The sequence below is a fragment of the Helianthus annuus genome, chromosome 3 (genome assembly GCF_002127325.2).
Source record: "Helianthus annuus cultivar XRQ/B chromosome 3, HanXRQr2.0-SUNRISE, whole genome shotgun sequence".
Taxonomy (NCBI): Eukaryota; Viridiplantae; Streptophyta; class Magnoliopsida; order Asterales; family Asteraceae; genus Helianthus; species Helianthus annuus.
The window spans coordinates 50,374,398-50,393,247 of NC_035435.2; the positions used below are offsets into that span (position 1 = coordinate 50,374,398).

An 18,850-nucleotide genomic window follows, 5' to 3' on the forward strand; every position below is an offset into this window, starting at 1 on the left:
AAAGGAAATAGGGGAAAGCTTTGGTAGGAGATGCCACCGTGGGAGGAACTTGATAGAAAACTGGCGAACTGTGACCTCATCGGACCTCTAACGAAACCCTTTTCAATTTCCCTGCCCAATCCGAACTTCCTATCAATTTGGAACCTGCTATACCATACCCAATTGTCAATCCACAACCTTTTACCGGACAGTTGGAAGAATGGTGAACAAGTGACTGGCACTTCCAGAACTTCATGAATAATCCCAATGTTTACTTTCCCCAGTTTGATCCTGAACCTGCACCTTTTCCACCCATGAACCCGGAGAACGTTGCCGAATTGCGCCGCTATGGCGAGGAACTGGTGGATGCGGGAAATCGGATTCAAGAAGTGGGGGAAAACATCACGTGGAAGTACGACGAGAGGGAGCGTCGTTTCTGAAGGACCAGTTAAACAAAGTTGCATATTTTGTATAATAATAATATGTGAAATATTATATAATATAACCTATAAAATAATATAATACTGTATAATAATAATTAAAATAAAACATCTGTAAAATAGCTTGTTTGTATGGACGCATAATATATAAAATATAAAGGTCGCAATGTCGACGATTTTGGCTATATGTGTTGACTTAATTGTGTTATGATTGCCTTATTATGTTTCATTGCTATCCATTTTGTGACAATAGTTTATATATATATATATATATATATATATATATATATATATATATATATATATATATATATATATGTTATTAATTATTCAGATGGAAAACGCAGTAAACCAACCGGCAAATGAAGTTAACCAATCTGAACCTAATAATGAAGACCATTTTCTCAATAGATAAGATATAGAAAATATTGTTGCTCAGGGAATAGCCAACGCTATCCCCGCAATCGTCGCTGCTGTTAAGAATCCCATTGAACCTTCACAAGCCAACCATAGCAAATGCACCCGTGACGATAATTTCAGTAACAACGTGAACGGGGGTGGTGATAATAATAATGTGGTCCAAGCCCCTTTACTTAAGAAAATGAAAGTGGCAACGGCTGGTTGCACTTACAAGGAATTCCTTGCCTGTAAGCCAGTCGAATTTGCAGGCAACGAAGGGGCAACTGCCGCACTGCGTTGGTTAGAAAAGACCGAAGCAGTAATTAAAATAAGTAAATGCGCAGAGGAAGACAGGGTGATGTATGCATGCCACCTTTCAAGGAAGAGGCGTTAAAATGGTGGAACACAGTGCTGCAAGCTAAGGGAAGTGACGTGGCTTATGCCATGAGCTGGGAAGAATTCAAGGAATTGGTGGAAAGAAAAGTATATCCATCCTACGAAAAGGAACAAATGACAAACAAGTTCCTGAACCACCGGATGGTGGATGTTGACTGTCGTGGATATACTTCGAAATTTTTTGAGTATGCTAGAATTGTGCCAACTCTGGCTTCGCCAGAACCGGTGCTTATTTCTCGTTACATTTGGGGACTAATTAGCGAAATTCGCGACATAGTCAAAGCTGCGAGACCCCGAACGATTGACGATGCGGTCAAACTGGCCAACTCCTTAACCGACGGACTTGTACGTACAAGAGAAGAAAACAGGAAAAAAGAATTGGCACAAAAGATTACCCAAGGTTTTCGTGGGGGTAATAGTAGTAATTTCAAGAAAAAGGGAACCGGGCAACCCTCTACCGCTCCATTTTGCAGTACCTATAAAAGAAAGCATTTTGGGAGATGTAAGGGGTACTATAATTACTGCAAAATCCTGGGACAACGAGAAGAGGAACGCAGGAAGAAATCCATGATCTGCTACAATTGCGGAGAAGTTGGGCACTTCAAGCCCGATTGCCCAAAATTAGTTAAGCCAACTGACAACAAGGCCAAACCTGCCGAAGGAACAATTAAGAAGAATGCAAGAGCCTTTCAGCTGACGACTCAAGAAGCAAATATGATTCCGGATGTGATAGCTGGTACGTTCCTTGTACATGACGTTTACGCAAAAGTATAATTTGACTCTGGTGCAAACCAAAGTTTTATAAATACTTCATTCTGCCAAGCTCTTAAGCAACCTTTAACCAAACTTAGGCAGATTTATACGGTAGAAACAGTAGAAGGAAATTCTGTTAAAATAGATAAAGTTCTCCAAGAAGGAAAAATAAAACTCCTAGGACATAAATTTTCTACAAACCTGCTACCTATGAATTTAGCCGGATTCGATGTCGTCTTAGGAATGGATTGGTTAGTAGCCAACCATGCTCGAATCCTCTGTGATAAAAATTCCATAGAAAACATACCCCAGCAGGAGAAGTAATTTTGATAACAGGAGATAAGCCGCGTAAACCAATGAAGTTCATTTCAGTAATGAAAGTTGCAAGTTATGAGCGAAAACAAGAAATAATGTATATGATTTCGGTAATCATTAACACTAAAAGCAAGGAACTTAAAGAAATCCCAGTAGTGTTGGAATACCCAGATGTATTCCCAGAAGAGCTACCTGGGTTACCACCAGATAGGGAAGTAGAATTTAGAATTCATCTAATTCCTGGAACTACACCAACAGCTAAGGCACCTTATCGATTAGCACCCACAGAAATGTTAGAATTGAAAAAGAAATTAGATGATTTGTTAGACAAAGGATTCATACAACCTAGTTCATCCCCTTGGGGAGCACCTGTGTTGTTCGTGAAAAAGAAGGATGGTTCGATGTGGATGTGTATCGATTATAGGGAATTAAATAAAGTTACAATCAAGAATCGATACCCATTACCTAGGATTGATGATCTTTTTGATCAACTCCAGAGAGCTAGATACTTTTCTAAGATAGATTTGCGCTCCAGATAGCATCAATTGAAGGTACAAGAAGTAGACCTACCTAAAACTGCTTTCAGGACTAGGTATGGTCACTACGAGTTTACAGTTATGCCCTTTGGATTAACGAATGCCCCTGCAGCATTCATGGACATGCTGAATAGGATCTGTAAGCCGTATCTAGATAAATTTGTAATTGTCTTCATCGACGATATACTTATTTATTCCAAAAGCTAGGATGAGCATTGTGAGCACCTGCATGCACTCTTAACTCTGTTAAGGAAGGAAAAGTTGTACGCCAAATTTTCGAATTGTGAATTTCGGCTACAAGAGGTGCAATTGTTAGGACACATGGTGAATCACGAAGGTATTCACGTAGATCCCTCCAAGATAGAAGCAATCACGAACGGGAAGGTCCCACAATCAGCTACCGAAGTTAGAAGTTTTCTAGGATTAGCAGGATATTATAGGCGCTTCATTAGAGACTTTTCTAAGATAGCTGTCCCATTAACTAAGCTAACCTGTAAAATTGTTAAGTTTGAATGGGGACCCAAACAAGAAGAGGCATTTAGGATTTTGAAGCAAAGATTAACAAATGCCCCAATTCTTGCCTTACTAGAAGGAATAGAAGATTTTAAGGTCTACTGTGATGCTTCTAAGCTAGGATTAGGATGTGTGTTAATACAACGTAAAAAGGTAATTACGTATGCCTCAAGACAATTGAAAAAGCACGAGGAAAATTATACGACTCATGACTTAGAATTTGGAGCAATAATTTTTGCCCTTAAGAGTTAGAGACATTATCTGTATGGAAGTAAGTTCACTGTCTATACAGAGCATAAGAGTTTAAGATACATATTTGGACAAAAAGAATTGAATATGAGGCAAAAAAGATGGATGGAAATTCTAAGTGACTACGACTGTGATATCCTATATCACGAAGGAAAGGCAAATGTAGTAGCAGATGCCCTAAGTCGTAAATATCATAAAAAGCAAAAGCAAGTTCGTGCTCTTAGATTAAATCTACAGTTAGATTTAATGGAACAACTAAAGAACGTTCAGGAAACAACAATCAAGGATGATACTGAAGGAATGAAAGGATGGATAAAGGAATTAGAACAAGGGACTGATGGAATTTGGAGATTCCATAAGAAAAGAATTTGGGTACCTAGACATGGAGATTTAAGAAATAAGATTTTAGAGGAAGCCCATAAATCTAGGTATACGATGCATCCTGGTAATAACAAGATGTATCAAGATTTAAGAAATAACTTCTGGTGGATAGGAATGAAAAAGGACATAGCTAGATACGTTTCTAAGTGTCTAACTTGTTCACAAGTTAAGGCAGAACACCAGAAACCTTCAGGTTTACTCCAACAGTTAGAAATGCCTGTATGGAAATGGGAACTAATAACAATGGATTTTATTACTAAACTACCCAAACCCAGGAAAGGTAACGATGCAATCTGGGTGATTGTAGATCCATTAAACAAATCATCTCATTTCCTACCAATGAAGGAAACCTTTAGCATGGAAAGGTTAGCTAAGTTATACGTAGACGAGGTAGTATCCTTACATGGAGTCCCACTCTCCATTGTGTCAGATAGGGATAGTCGTTTCACTTCGCATTTCTGGACAAGTTTCCAAGAAACCATGGGGACACGATTAAATTTAATACTGCATGCATACCATCCCCAAACAGATGGACAAAGTGAAAGCACAATCCAAACCTTAGACATGCTCAGGGCATGTGTAATAGATTTCGGTGGAAATTGGGATGATCACTTACCACTAATAGAATTCTCCTATAACAACAGTCATCGTACAAGCATCAATGCTGCCCCATTCGAAGCACTGTATGGACGAAAATGTCAAACTCTAGTATGTTGGGCAGAGATAGGAGAAAGTTAACTATCAGGACCCGAGATTGTACAGGAAACCACCGACAAGATAACTCAAATAAAGGAAAGATTAAAAATGGCTCGAGATCGCCAGAAGAGTTATGCAGACAACCGACGTAAGTCATTAGAATTTCAAGTTGGAGACAAGGTACTTTTGAAAGTTTCACCGTGGAAAGGGGTAGTTCGATTTGGTAAGAAAGGAAAGTTGAGTCCAAGGTACATATGACCATTCACCATTACCCAACGAATAGGACCAGTTGCTAATCAACTGCAACTTCCAGAAGAGCTAGCCGGGATACATGATGTGTTTCATGTATCCAACCTTAAGAAGTGTTTATCTGATGAATCATTGCTAGTACCTCTCCAAGATATAGAAGTAAAGGAAAAGTTAAAATTTATGGAGAAACCTCTCCATGACAGAAAGGTCAAGCACCTCAAGCATAATAGATTGGTGCTGGTCAAAGTAAAATGGGATTCGAAAAGAGGACCAGAGTATAGATGGGAACTGGAATCGGAAATGAAGCGAAAGTACCTTCACTTGTTCCAGTAAATCTCGAGGACGAGATTTTAAACAAGGTGGGGAGGGTATAACAACCCTTGCCAAAATTATTATTTCTTATTTTAATAATGCCCATTAGGAAACCCTAATGGAGACCCCAAGTAGTAGGACGCGACCCGTAAATTTTAAAAACAGGTGAAATTAGGATCAGGGCCCCCTAAAACTCAAGGGGGGGGGGGTATCCCCTAATAGTGTTTATCTACTCAAAACGTTAATAAAACACATAATTGCAAAATTTTCGACTCAGCAAGGCTAAGTAGGACACCAGGCAACCCTAGCATAGGTGGGCCGCTGTCGCGACACGCGCCAGGGACTAGGGTGCCTAGCGCGACACATGGGGGAGTCAAAATCTCAGTATAAATACAGGGGTTTGGGACTTGAACTGTTTGAGTGTTTCGATGTAAAAACTCACTACATACGTTAAGTTATAAGCTGTTTCGTTAAAAAAATCACTGTTTCGAATCTCTGCTGTGATAAAGGGGTAATAACTCGATCACTGCTACGATACAATGTCTGATCGATTAAAACCGATCCAATGGATGTTTAAGTGCTGCCTGAATACAGGCTATACTTTGTCATTCGTCGTGAGGGTTTCGATCTCGTGAAATTATCGTGAATGTTGAAATTAAGTTGCTGACCTAGTTTCGTTTGCATTGTTATTTTAACTAGGTTACCAGGCTTAATCAGTAGGCAGACTCTGTCCGTTTAAACGTGCAATGTGAGTCATTCTGTTTTTATCAAAGTTGCTTTGTAAAACCCTAAATATTTTCCAGTTATATTTTACAGGGATTAAGTCTTTGCTATCTAAAAGTTACTGGCAGTAAGTGGGGTATTGTGCACATTACTGCTGTTTTATCACTTTTAGGTGAAGGGACCTAAATAGTGATACACGTCACTTTTGGGTGAACAGACCCAATAGTGATATGACCACAGTCACAGATCCGGTCGAGTGACAACTGGACCAGATAATTATAAGATAAGGGCAATTGTAATCGCTCTTAATACTGTAAATTATAACAATGTGTCGTTTTATACAAATTGAATGACTCGCCAGTATTTCCCGCTGATAAAATCTTTTTAAACATGTTTCAGGTGATTTACTATGAACAAGGAAAAATGCCGCGTAGCACTACCAGCTTGAATGTAGTGGCTTAGTAAATAAATAAACATGTTTTTGTAATCAGGGAATTTCCCAGTAAAATTCCTTTATTGTAAATTACGGGGTTTGTCTCGAAACTTGAAATAAAATAAATGGGTGTTTTAAGTTAAATGATCCTGCTAAAATTTCCGCTGCCAAATTAAATACCAATACCACGGGTTTCTGTCCCGCGGCGTTCGAACCAGGAAACTGGGTCGGGGGCCGTGACACTTACCGAGTGTGAATTTCACACCAACAGCATCGACAGGAGCGAATTGACTCATACCTTCTTTAACGAGAGCTCGGAAAAGGTAAAAAAGGAAAGGTCCCATTTTCCCATTTTTAAAGAAGTCTTCTACCTTTCCGATAACCTCTTGCATTTTCGTACCCCTCGCCTAAGTCTGTAGTATATCCGACAGTACGGTGTTGTTCCAACCAGTAAGGAACCACCCGATGTCACATAATTCCTTAAAAACTTAGACAATCTTCATAAAAGCTCTGAACACGGGGCCGTGCCCAACATTCTTCTAAAAACATGGGATGTGCCAAACTAACACTGGGCCATGCCCCTCGTATTTTTCGGCATGGGGCTGTGTCAGCAATGACGTAGGTCGTGTTCTACTAGCGGATAACATTCTCTGAGACATGCATCCGGCATGGGGTCGTGCTGCCCATGCATGGGGTCGTGCCCGCATGCTGTCACTGTCTATAAAGTCAGCCTTTGGGAGAATGTTTGGAACCATTCCAAAAGGGCAAGATCCTGGAGATTCTTTACACATACCCCGAAAGGTATGTTCTTAAAAAGGTCTCATTTGACCTTCTTGTCCTTTCTTCTTTTGTGCATTTCCCCTTCTTCATTCTTCATGAACTCCATTGAAGCTTGAAGGTTCAAGCTTCAAAAGCTTCAATAGGAGGGTCATACACTTAATTCTTAGCTCAAAGTTTTGCAAATTCACTTTAGTAAAACATTATTTTAAGTTATTGACGTTCTGAAAGTTAAAAATCCGTCAAATCTAACTTAAAATAAAATTTTTAGAGCTAAGAATCTGGAGCAGATGGAGTAGCACCGGACCGTGCTGAGCAATCTGATCTTCTATATCTTTTTAACAGTTTTAGTCATTTTCTCTCAAGATGTCAAGCCAGCAGAGTGGAAAGTCATCAACAAGTTCAAGAAACCAGAGAATAGGGAGACGGCTCTCACTCGAGGCCACTCTTGTAAGATATGTGAGTGCCTTGAGAGAGAGTCTTGACGAGATGACCTTAGTGGAGGAGGTTCTCATAGACCATGTGAATTATCTTACCATGGGGCTAGAAGATTGTTTCAGAGAAATCAACCTTTTACATCAAAGGTTGAATACCTTGGCTTTGCCTCCCATGGAACCAATCTTCCCACAAGAAGATTGGAACCTAGCTAATGAGGTCATACAACCTACGAGATGGGAAGTTGAGATTCCGAAACCTCCCCCTATCAATGCTACCTTCGAGGTCCTGATAAATCCCGCTCCCCCTCAAGTGGAGGTAGAATAGTAACCCTTTATCTTCCTACCAAGGGAGATCGAAGAGATGCTCAACGACCTCTAGATTGAGTATTTCCCACAAAAGCTCTAGTCCTCCATCAAATAGCATTCATTAATCTAGGAACATAGCTTTAGGGTTGTTTTACAAATGATCTTAGAGAGGCATTCGCAAGATCCTATCTATCTATCTTAGTTTTATATAGGTTTGTAATTTTTAATTTCCTTGTAATGTTTTTATTTTAAATGAAATGGATGATTGGATGATGGCAATCGAAAAAAATGTGTTAAAGAAAGCTGAAACACCAGATCGATGATGAAAAATGGAACCCGTGCACGTAAATCAGAAGCCTCTTGACTCATTAACGGCAAATCAGTGGCTGCAGCACGGGGCCATGCTCATCCAGCACGCCCCCGTGCCCAACTTACTCTTGTCAAAATTTCTTCTGCCAGAAGGTGGCACGGGCCATGCTCACCCAACACGCCCCCATGGCCACCCCACTGTAAGTCTTCTGATTCATTTTGTTACTGGCACTTTGGACACGGGGCCGTGTCCCCAAAGCACGCCCCCGTGCTGCAAGTTCCAGTAACCAAAAATTTTGTTATTTTCACACTTTTTACACATTTTTCGAAAATAAATCGTATTTGGTACAGATTAAGGGCAATGTGTAATTTAAGTATGGGGGGCGGGGGATAAAAACCTTGAATCGTTTGTCCTAAATCAAGCCTTACGCAAAACTCACCTTTGAACCGCTAATCGCCCCAAACCACCCTTCTAACCCCCTTCCAGTCAGTTTATGTGCTTTATATAGATCGTAAAGACACGAATGAGTGAATCAATAGAACATGAAGAGATGATATAATAAAATTCACTTTCAATATAAAAAAACTAGTATTAATTTAAATTTAAATAGCATGAATAAAATATTAAACTGATAATTTAAATAAAAAATACAATGTCACTCAAACAAAGTACAATCCTTAAAAGGTTAAACTAAAAAATTACATCTTCACTCATCGTCTCCCCCTTGTTTACGATCAAACCATAGGTGCTCGGTCAGATCAGCTCGAAGGTTAAGGTGCGTGTTCCTGTCATGTATCCTCGCTCAGATAACTTCCTTCTGAGCGTAGGTGAGGAATGGGTTCGTCGATTGGTTATCTTCATCAAAACTCTCTGCACAAAAGGCTTTGCCCGAGTCCTCCAATATTGTGCTATGCAAGATGAAGCACGTATACATGACATTTCCCATTTTACTCTTTTCAAGTATCCTCGACAGTTAGGCAATGATAGACCATCTCTTTTTCAATACACCGAAAGCCCGTTCGACATCTTTTCTTGCCGACTCATGTTTTTCTTGTAATACAATCTTTTTTCGTCATCTGAACTTTTCACTAACGTAGCCCACTCCAGATAAATACCGTCGACAAGATAATACCCATACTTATACTCCATATTGTTTGCATAGAATGAAGCATTTGGCGCAACACCATCTATGACTTCGTAGAAAAGACCCGAATATTGTAAAACAACGATATCATTGTTCGCACCGGCCATGCCAAAGTACGCATGCCAAATCCATAAATCTTGAGATGTGACTGCCTTTAGTATTAGGGTAGGACCCTCTTGGTCACCACGATGGTGTTGCCCTTTCCAAACGGTTGGATATGCCGCCCACTCCCAGTGCATGCAACCAAGACTACCCAACATCACGAAATACCCGTGTATACGCTGATCGGCCTCGTATAAAAGTGGAACGTTGGTAGCGGTCAGCATCCTCAAATATCGCCTCCAGTAAAAAAAGTTAACACCTAGCATAATATTTTCTTTAAATTAAAACAATAATAACAGTAATAATAACAATAATAATATAAGTAACGAATACCTTCACACAAATTATCAAGACAGTCACGACAAGTTCTGGCCGACATCCTTAAATATCCATCCCACGCATCACTCGTTGTGTCGTACGCAAGTTTCCGGATTGGAGCTGTACACTTTTGTATTCCGGATAATCGAACTAGCAATTTCTTTTTGTGTGAAATATGGATATTGGCCTGGAAGATCATTAGAAATTTCTTAAAAAAAGACGACGACTCATACGAAATCGATGCCTAAATTGTTCATCATCGTACAAAAAATTTTAACAAAAATAATCGTGCATTAAACATTCACGAGCACCTAATCGATTTCGTTCAACAGGCATTTGTTTGGTACGTACGCGTTGTAGACGATTCGGCTTCTTCTCGCAAATACTGAATCGCCTCCCGCATCACTACGATAAGCATATCATCGATCATTCCGTCAGATTAAAAGTTGGATGAATCAGATGAAGAGTGGGATGACATTTTTGTTATAAAAATGATTGGAGAGAATGTGTGTGTTTTAGTGAGTTAGTTTGTGATTGGTGTATATAAAATATATGTGTACATATTAACAAATTTTTATTTATTTATTTATTTTTTTTATAAATTGGACCATTGGTGAACCCTCTTGTTGACCACCAAATTGAAAATCATGCAAAAACGCCCGTTGGGCTTAGCGAAATGAACTATGCCCCCTGCCCCATTTGGCGTCTAGGAAGTGATTAGGGGGCGTCATAGGACGCTAACGAATCTGATGTAGCCAGAAACGGTATACGACATCTCTTTGTCTAACAAGTAATAACTAGTTAAGTTAACAAATAATGTAGATACTAATATTATAAAATAATTTTTGGTGGGGTTACGGTGACAGTCATCACCAGCATGATTGAGAAAAAGGTGCCCCTTTAAAGATCTCCACTTTGTTAAAATTTATGAAAAGAGTTTTTCCTTTTTTGAAATTACATAATGTTTTCAAATAAGAATACGCTGTAAATGAATCGAATATACACAAATAAGGTATTGTTTGTATTCGTTCGTTAAGAAAATAAATGTCTTTACGAACGGTTATGGAACACTTACCGAACAAGATTTTATGTTCGTGTTCGTTCATTAAGGAAACGAGTATGTCCGCGCACGGTTCACGAACACGAACGAACACAAATAAATTCAGCGAACGCAACAAAAGCTAAAGATGGATGGCGTAGAGAACAACGCTCGATGTTGAAGCCCTAATTTTGGAACGGAGTTCAATCGTATTTATCAATGTAAACAATGAGAAAGGAAATAGGAACACTGCATAAAAAAAGGTGTAGATAGGGTTTCCTAATTTAACTGTTAGAGTATTAAAATAAATCAAAAGTAAAGAATATAAAGGTTAGATAAAATGTATAAAAGTACAAAAATCTTTAATTAAAACAAAAACAAACGAACATAAACCAACGCAAATGAACAAATGTTCACGAAAACAATTGAACGGACGAGACCTCTGTTTCTATTTGTTCATTTAACTAATCGAACCAAATTTATTGTTAATGTTTGTTCGTTTATTAAAACTAAAAGTAGTTGAGATTTTAGTTATTCTGTGTCTGAAAGAATTTGATTTCACTTCACAGGTTTTTTAAATAACAGATATCCTCAATTGATACCTATACACACATGCACATACACATAGATACAAGTGCACACATTGACACACAATACATATACGTAGGTATGTGTATGATATCATGATCAATCATTATTAAAAAAAAAACCAAAAATTAACAATAATATAAATGTTTGGTTTGAAAATGGTCGGAAATTTCCGACTAGTTTCCAACCATTGTTTTTTTAATTTTCATTTTCGAGTTTTAAACGTTATTTTTTCGGTTTCCCCTTTTGCGCACCATAACTATACATCAAATATTTTTTATTTTACCAAATTATACGTGTTATACATATACAAACGTATGTGTATACTATCGGGATCAGTTACTTAAACTTGCATGTTTCAATATACATGCGTGTATACATTGAGACACATGCATACCTATACACACACGCACATACACATAGATACAAGTGCACACATTCACACACAATACATATGCGTAGGTATGTGTATGATATCACGATCAATCATTATTAAAAAAACCAAAAATTAACAATAATATAAATGTTTGGTCAGAAAATGGTCGAAAGTTTCCGACTAGTTTCCGACCATTCATTTTTAATTTTCGTTTTCGAGTTTTAAACGTTATTTTTTTGGTTCCCCCTTTGCGCACAATAACTATACATGAAATATTTTTTTTATTTTACCAACTTATATGTATTATACATATACGGACGTATGTGTATACTATTGGGATCGGTAGTATAACAAACGTTTTTCAATTTTTTATTTATTTAAGTTTTCCGACCATTTTCCGACCACTTATGTAACATCCTGTTTTGTGAACAAATAAAATTATATTTAAAATTTATAATTTATATATTGTTGAACGACTAAGTAACGAGTAAAATGGTTAGTTGAAATATGAAACATCTGCACAAGCCCTGGCTATTATAAGAAACCGTTTAATATTAATAATTAAATATATTATTTTATTTACCTTACTCCGTTTTTAATGAAACTTAGGTTAAAACGTAGATAAAAATATGCTCGTTCTAATGACATATTCGTCGTTTTATAAAACGTCATATTTTAAAAGTTATACAAGAAAAACGAGTGAAGCAGCTGAATTAATATAACTAAGCTAGCTAGCTAGCTAGCACGTCAACCTAGCTAGCAAGCACGTCAATGTCCCACATCGCCCCGATAGGAATTGAGGTGCCTGCTTGCTTCACATATATATAGGAGTTAAATTGTAGGATTTTAGATACACCAAAATTTTAACGGGAACGCTCTAGTATTGAGAATCCCGCGTATACGATACCTCGTTGGGTGTTGTTAGTAGTCGTTTTTGGAGCACGAGTAGGAGCAGGAGTAGGGAAACTCTACATTAACGTGCCGTAAATAGTCTTGAGGTATACTCTCGTTTAAGTTTATGTTTAGTTATTTATTATTTATTTTTAGTAGTTAATATTAGTTTTATTATTAGTAATAATATATTAGTGGTAGTAGTGTTAGTATTATTTTTAGGTACTAGGGTTATTGTCAGGGGCGGGTATTGGGTAGCCTAGCCTTAGTTAGGCATGGACTGATCAACCATGCTTAAACAAGGTAGGGTTAACCAATATCCAACCATGATAATGACTAGTTAGGTGTACCATTACCTAACTTAAGATTATGTAAATTGTATCAGGACCTTGAGATAGTACCTGATCATACTAGCAATTGTATTAACGGTTAGCTACTAGCAAGAGGTGAGTTTTATGAATGCTTTTCAAATGTGAACATGCTTGTCCTAAACTGTAATAATATGGCATAACTGTTGTACGCATCTATATAACCTGAGCATGACATACATATGATATTTGTGGTCCCTTATACGTGCCGCTACGGCGGGATTTGTCGGTACTACACCTGTGGTGTAGTGGGCATTAACTGTATGGTTATGTAAGTTACGTGGTAACGTTGGGTTATGATAACATGGGCAGGTACAAGTCATGATTAAATAATGTGAATTGTAAATTGTGTATATTCATAAACTCACCAGTGTAATATCTGACGTCTTTTAAGCATGTGTCACAGGAAATGATGGTTTGTCTTCGGCGGGTTGTTTATCTCGGATAGGCGTGACTAGTGAAATAAAGTATCTCAAACTTTCTTATCTGGTGGAAATTTTGTGTGATCAGCTAATAGTAGTTTGACCAAACTTTGTACCTTTAAGTTTCCAGCTTTTGTACATTACCGTTTTTGTCAATAACGTAAGTGTTTACTGGTAAGTTGGTATCAATTGTGTATGGTGCATCCTTATATGGGTGTGGTGTCACAGTTGGTATCAGAGCCAAAGGTTTTAGCGAATTAGGTATTTGGTATTTGGTATGGATACCTAGGCTTCAACCTAAGAGAACACGCCAGCTTATGTAATTTTTAGGATGCTCTGGCTGACTTTGAAATATGAATAATAGATAAATCCGGGTATGAACTTACTAAGGATATAGAGTTATTAGAAAATACCCATAGTAATAATTACAACCTATAAATCCTCATTTCGTTACCACTTTGTACACACTGCCCTTAACAATAATTACTCGTAAATCTTGTCTTCTTTACTCGTTAGGAGAAAATAATAGTAATAATAATAATAATAATAATAATAATAATAATAATAATAATAATAATAATAATAAAAATAAAATCTAAAAGATAAAATGTAATACGTATATGTTGAAGTAGTATTTTTCATGAAAAATATAGAAAATGTCGGCAGAACCTTCGGTTAACAACAACCGTCAACCTAACCCATCAGTTAATCCTGCTCGTCATAGCGAACCTGTAAACTTTGGAGATGACATGATCGATCGGATTGCCGTCCGAGTTGCGCAAATCCTTGCCAACGCACAGGGACGTGAACGACAGAATACAGAACGATCAGGGCAATCTGAGGGAAGCACTGCACCTACACCTACACCAACTCCACGAGAAGAACCTCGCCCGGAAAAGAAGGTAGATGATACGAAAGTATATAAAGCTATAGAAAAAGAAATCTCTAAAGAATGTAATTACAAGACTTCCATTTCATGTAATCCTCCTTCATTCGACGGGAAGAAAGGTGCTATTGAGGCACATGAATGGCTAAGTGAGGTAGAAGCCATTCTAGACGTCAGTGATTGCCATGAAAGAAATAAAGTTAGGTTTGCTGTTCATTTGTTTAAATCCGAAGCCTTATTTTGGTGGAGGATACAAAAGCAAACTAGAGGTGATGATCTGGCACATCGCCTGAGTTGGAAGGAGTTTTCAGAACTGTTTACAAATTACTTCTGTCCACCAAGCGAAATTGACAGAATAGAAAAGGAATTTTTGCATCTTGAACTCGGGAATAAGACATACCGGGAATATGTCACCAAATTCAATGAAATGTCTCGAATAGTGTCTTACTTGGTGAAACCTGAAGAAAATCGTATTCGAAGATTCCTGTGGGGACTCCCCACAGAATATCGCACGTTTATCAAGTCTACCAAACCAACTACCTATCATGATGCGGTAGAGGCTGGGGCAATTATCGCCACTGAGATCCAACCAAAGAAAACCCCAGAAACTATCCCGAAAAGGAAATGGGAAAACTACCAAGAACAAAAGAAACCCAATTACAGAGATTTCAAGAGGCAACGAGGACCCCCACCTAGGTGCCCAACTTGTGGAAAAGGACATTCCGGTCCATGTAACCAGTTAGTCTGTAGAAACTGTAAGAAACTTGGACACAACTATCGTGATTGTAGAGAGCCACGTAAGTGTTTTAAATGTGGAGAGACGGGCCACTATAGTGATAGCTGTCCTAAAAGGAATGAGGAACCTAATAAAGCAAGAGGGAGAGCTTTTGTTCTGAATACTGAAGAGGCTCGTAGGAACCCTGATGTCATAACAGGTACATTTCTCCTTAACAACTTTTATGCTAAAATACTATTTGATACTGGTGTTGATAGAAGTTTTATATTTGAGCACTTTAGAGTTTTGATTAATCAGACTCCTTGTAAGCTAGATAAGCCATTTATAGTAGAACTAGCAGATGGGAGGGAAGAAGAAATTGTGAGTGTGGTAAAGGATTGTACCGTCCAGATTAGTAAGACCCCAATATCCATAGACTTACTACCACTGAAACTTGGAGAGTTCGATGTAGTAATAGGAATGGATTGGTTATCTAGTCACCAAGCTCAAATATTGTGTGATAAGAAGCAAATTCAAATTAAGGACCCAAAAGGGGGAATTGTAACAATTGATGGGGAAAGACCTAGCAAACCCATAAGTTTTATTTCCATGATAAAAGTGTCCAAGTGTATTCAAAAGGGTCATTTAGCGTACCTAGTATATTCACTAGAGGCAAAGGAAGAAAAAAACTAGAAGAGGTAGTAGTAGTGGCTGAATTCCCTGAAGTATTCCCTGAAGATCTTCCCGGATTACCACCTGACAGACAAATTGAGTTTAGAATCGACTTGATCCCAGGAGCAACCCCTATTGTCAAAGCCCCGTACCGCCTTGCCCCGACTGAAATGAAAGAGTTGAGAAACCAACTCCAGGAGTTACTGGACAAAGGATTCATACGTCCTAGCACGTCACCATGGGGAGCGCCGATTCTCTTTGTCAAGAAGAAAGATGGCTCAATGAGGATGTGTATTGATTATAGAGACCTGAATAAGATCACTATAAAGAATCGATACCCACTCCCAAAAATCGATGATCTTTTTTATCAATTACAAGGCGCAAGCTACTTCTTGAAGATAGACCTAAGATCTGGGTATAATCAATTAAAGGTGAAACAAGAAGATATACCCAAGACTGCCTTTAGGACAAGGTATGGTCACTACGTGTTCCTAGTGATGCCTTTCGGCCTCACTAATGCACCAGCTGCCTTCATGGACCTTATGAACCAAGTCTGCAAACCATACTTGGATCAATTTGTAATCGTCTTCATAGATGATATCCTAATCTACTCTAAGAGTAGAGAAACACACGAGGGTCATCTCCGTGCCATTCTTAAGTTACTAAAAGAAGAAAAACTTTATGCCAAGTTCAGTAAGTGTGAATTCTGGACTAGGGAAGTCCAATTTTTAAGGCATGTTGTTAATGAAAAAGGCATACAAGTGGACCCTACAAAGATTGAAGTAGTTAAGAATTGGGAGGCACCAAGAAATCCCACAGAAATTCGACGTTTCCTAGGGCTAGCAGGGTATTATAGAAGGTTCATTCAAGATTTCACTAAGATAGCGATGCCTCTAACGACACTGACTCAGAAAAATACCCCATTTGTCTGGGGCAGCCAACAAGAAGAAGCTTTTAATCTTTTGAAAACAAAGTTATCCAGTGCCCCAGTACTTGCATTACCCGAGGGTACTGAAGATTTTGTAGTATATTGTGATGCTTCTCATTATGGACTAGGGTGTGTGTTGATGCAAAGAGGCAAAGTTATCGCCTATGCATCTCGACAGTTAAAGATACATGAAAGAAATTACACCACCCATGATCTAGAACTCGGAGCAATAGTATTTGCCCTCAAGATATGGAGGCATTACTTATATGGAACTAAGTGTGTGATCTACACTGATCACCAAAGCCTAAAGTATATATTTGAGCAAAAGATGTTGAACATGAGACAGAGGAGATGGATGGAGTTGTTGAATGACTATGATTGTGAAATTCGTTACCATCCAGGAAAAGCTAATGTAGTAGCAGATGCCCTTTGTCGGAAGGACAAAGTTAAACATTTAAGAATACGTGCATCTAGAATTGAAGTGAAAATAGGTTTACTAGAATGAATTAAGGATGCACAGACACATGCCCTGAAAGTTGAGCAGATTAACAAAGAAAGGATGGTGGGAAAACAAGAACTACTTGTTAAAGGAGAAGATGGAATACTAAGACTCTACAATAGGATTTGGATACCTATTGTGGGAGGACTCAGGGATATGGTGATGGAAGAAGCACATAGATCAAAGTATACAATGCATCCTGGCAGTACGAAGATGTACAAGAGTATTCGATATGAATATTGGTAGCCAGGGATGAAGCAATCAATCAATGAATATGTGGAAAAATGCATGACGTGTTCACAGGTCAAAACAGAACATCAGAAGCCTGCAGGATGTTTAATCCAACCCGAGATCCCTGAATGGAAATGGGAGATGATAACCATGGATTTCATTACTAAACTTCCACGAACTAGAATGGTCACGATACTATTTGGGTTATAGTAGATCGTTTAACTAAGTCTGCTCATTTCTTGCCAATACGAGAAGATTATAAAATGGATAAATTAGCAAGAATTTATGTCAAAGAAATTGTCACCCGTCATGGAGTACCTATCTCCATTATATCAGATAGAGATAGCCGTTTTACGTCCAGATTTTGGCAAAGCTTCCAAAAGGAATTGGGAACAAAAGTAAATTTAAGTACGGCTTATCACCCACAGACAGATGGCCAAAGTGAAAGAACCATACAAACACTGGAAGACACGCTTAGGGCATGTGTGATAGACTTTGGAGGAAACTGGGATGAGCATTTACCTCTAATAGAGTTTGCATACAATAACAGTTATCACGCAAGCATCAAGGCGGCTCCTGTAAGTCCCGAAAATCCGGATCAAACAACGATATCGAACGATCAACAAGGATGGGCGGAATCCAAACTTGATGATCTTCAAGAAATCAAGAACAATAAATATTAAGATTTGATGATTCAAAAGCTTAAACTTGCATACAAAATGATTTGTCTAATACAAGTTTCTAAAACCAAATGAACCAACCTAAACCCCTAATTTCCATTAACTATTTATAGGGAGGGTTTCCCCCTAAACCCTAGGCCCATAATTACCCCAAAGCCCACTCTAATACCCCTTCTAGAAACTAGATCCATTAGCCTATAAACTTACTAATCCATAAACCTATAGGGCCTAACAATCTCCCCCAGGGTTTACTGGATTAGTTGTTGAATCCGTTTGGAGGACCACCTTGCAACGGAGCCGGATCATCAAACAAACGATTCTTGATTACGATCTTGAACTTCTTTTCCAGCTTATCTTTCACCAGATGTCAGCATACCCACATCACTTTGTAGTTGTTCGATCGCCTGATCTTTGCTTGATTTTTGAGCTTGCAAAGATGAGATCTGAACTTCTTTCAGGGCAGGGTCTCGTTCCAACACAATCACTCTTCTTTGCAACTTTGCTACATCAACAGCCGTATCATCATCATCACTATCTCCCTCTTCAATAAATTTCATCTTGTTGGCTGCAAAGCGCATGGCTGCTTCATCATGCTCAGAGAAATCGGCACCACTGGAACTTCCTACATTGAACCTGATGTCGTTTGAGCTTTCTGGTTGCAAATGAGTTGTTTCAGGCAGATCGAGATTGAAATCGATTTTTAAATCAAAATCGAGATCTTGCGTGCTTGTTTCTTGAGTGGCAGCAGTGACTTGTGGATCGGTGGGCATAGTAGGCTATGGTTCTG

General features: G+C 38.4%; 1 protein-coding gene across 1 annotated transcript; it reads left to right on the top strand.

The window, feature by feature from the left end:
* Window positions 1-14,108: 14,108 nt before the first annotated feature.
* Window positions 14,109-17,832, top strand: LOC110931483 (the record flags this gene model as incomplete). Its single annotated transcript, XM_022174875.2, has 4 exons — window positions 14,109-15,651; window positions 15,693-15,947; window positions 16,167-17,065; window positions 17,767-17,832. Coding segments are annotated over exons 1-4 (2,763 nt in total), but the record flags the coding sequence as incomplete, so codon positions are not given.
* Window positions 17,833-18,850: the final 1,018 nt, after the last annotated feature.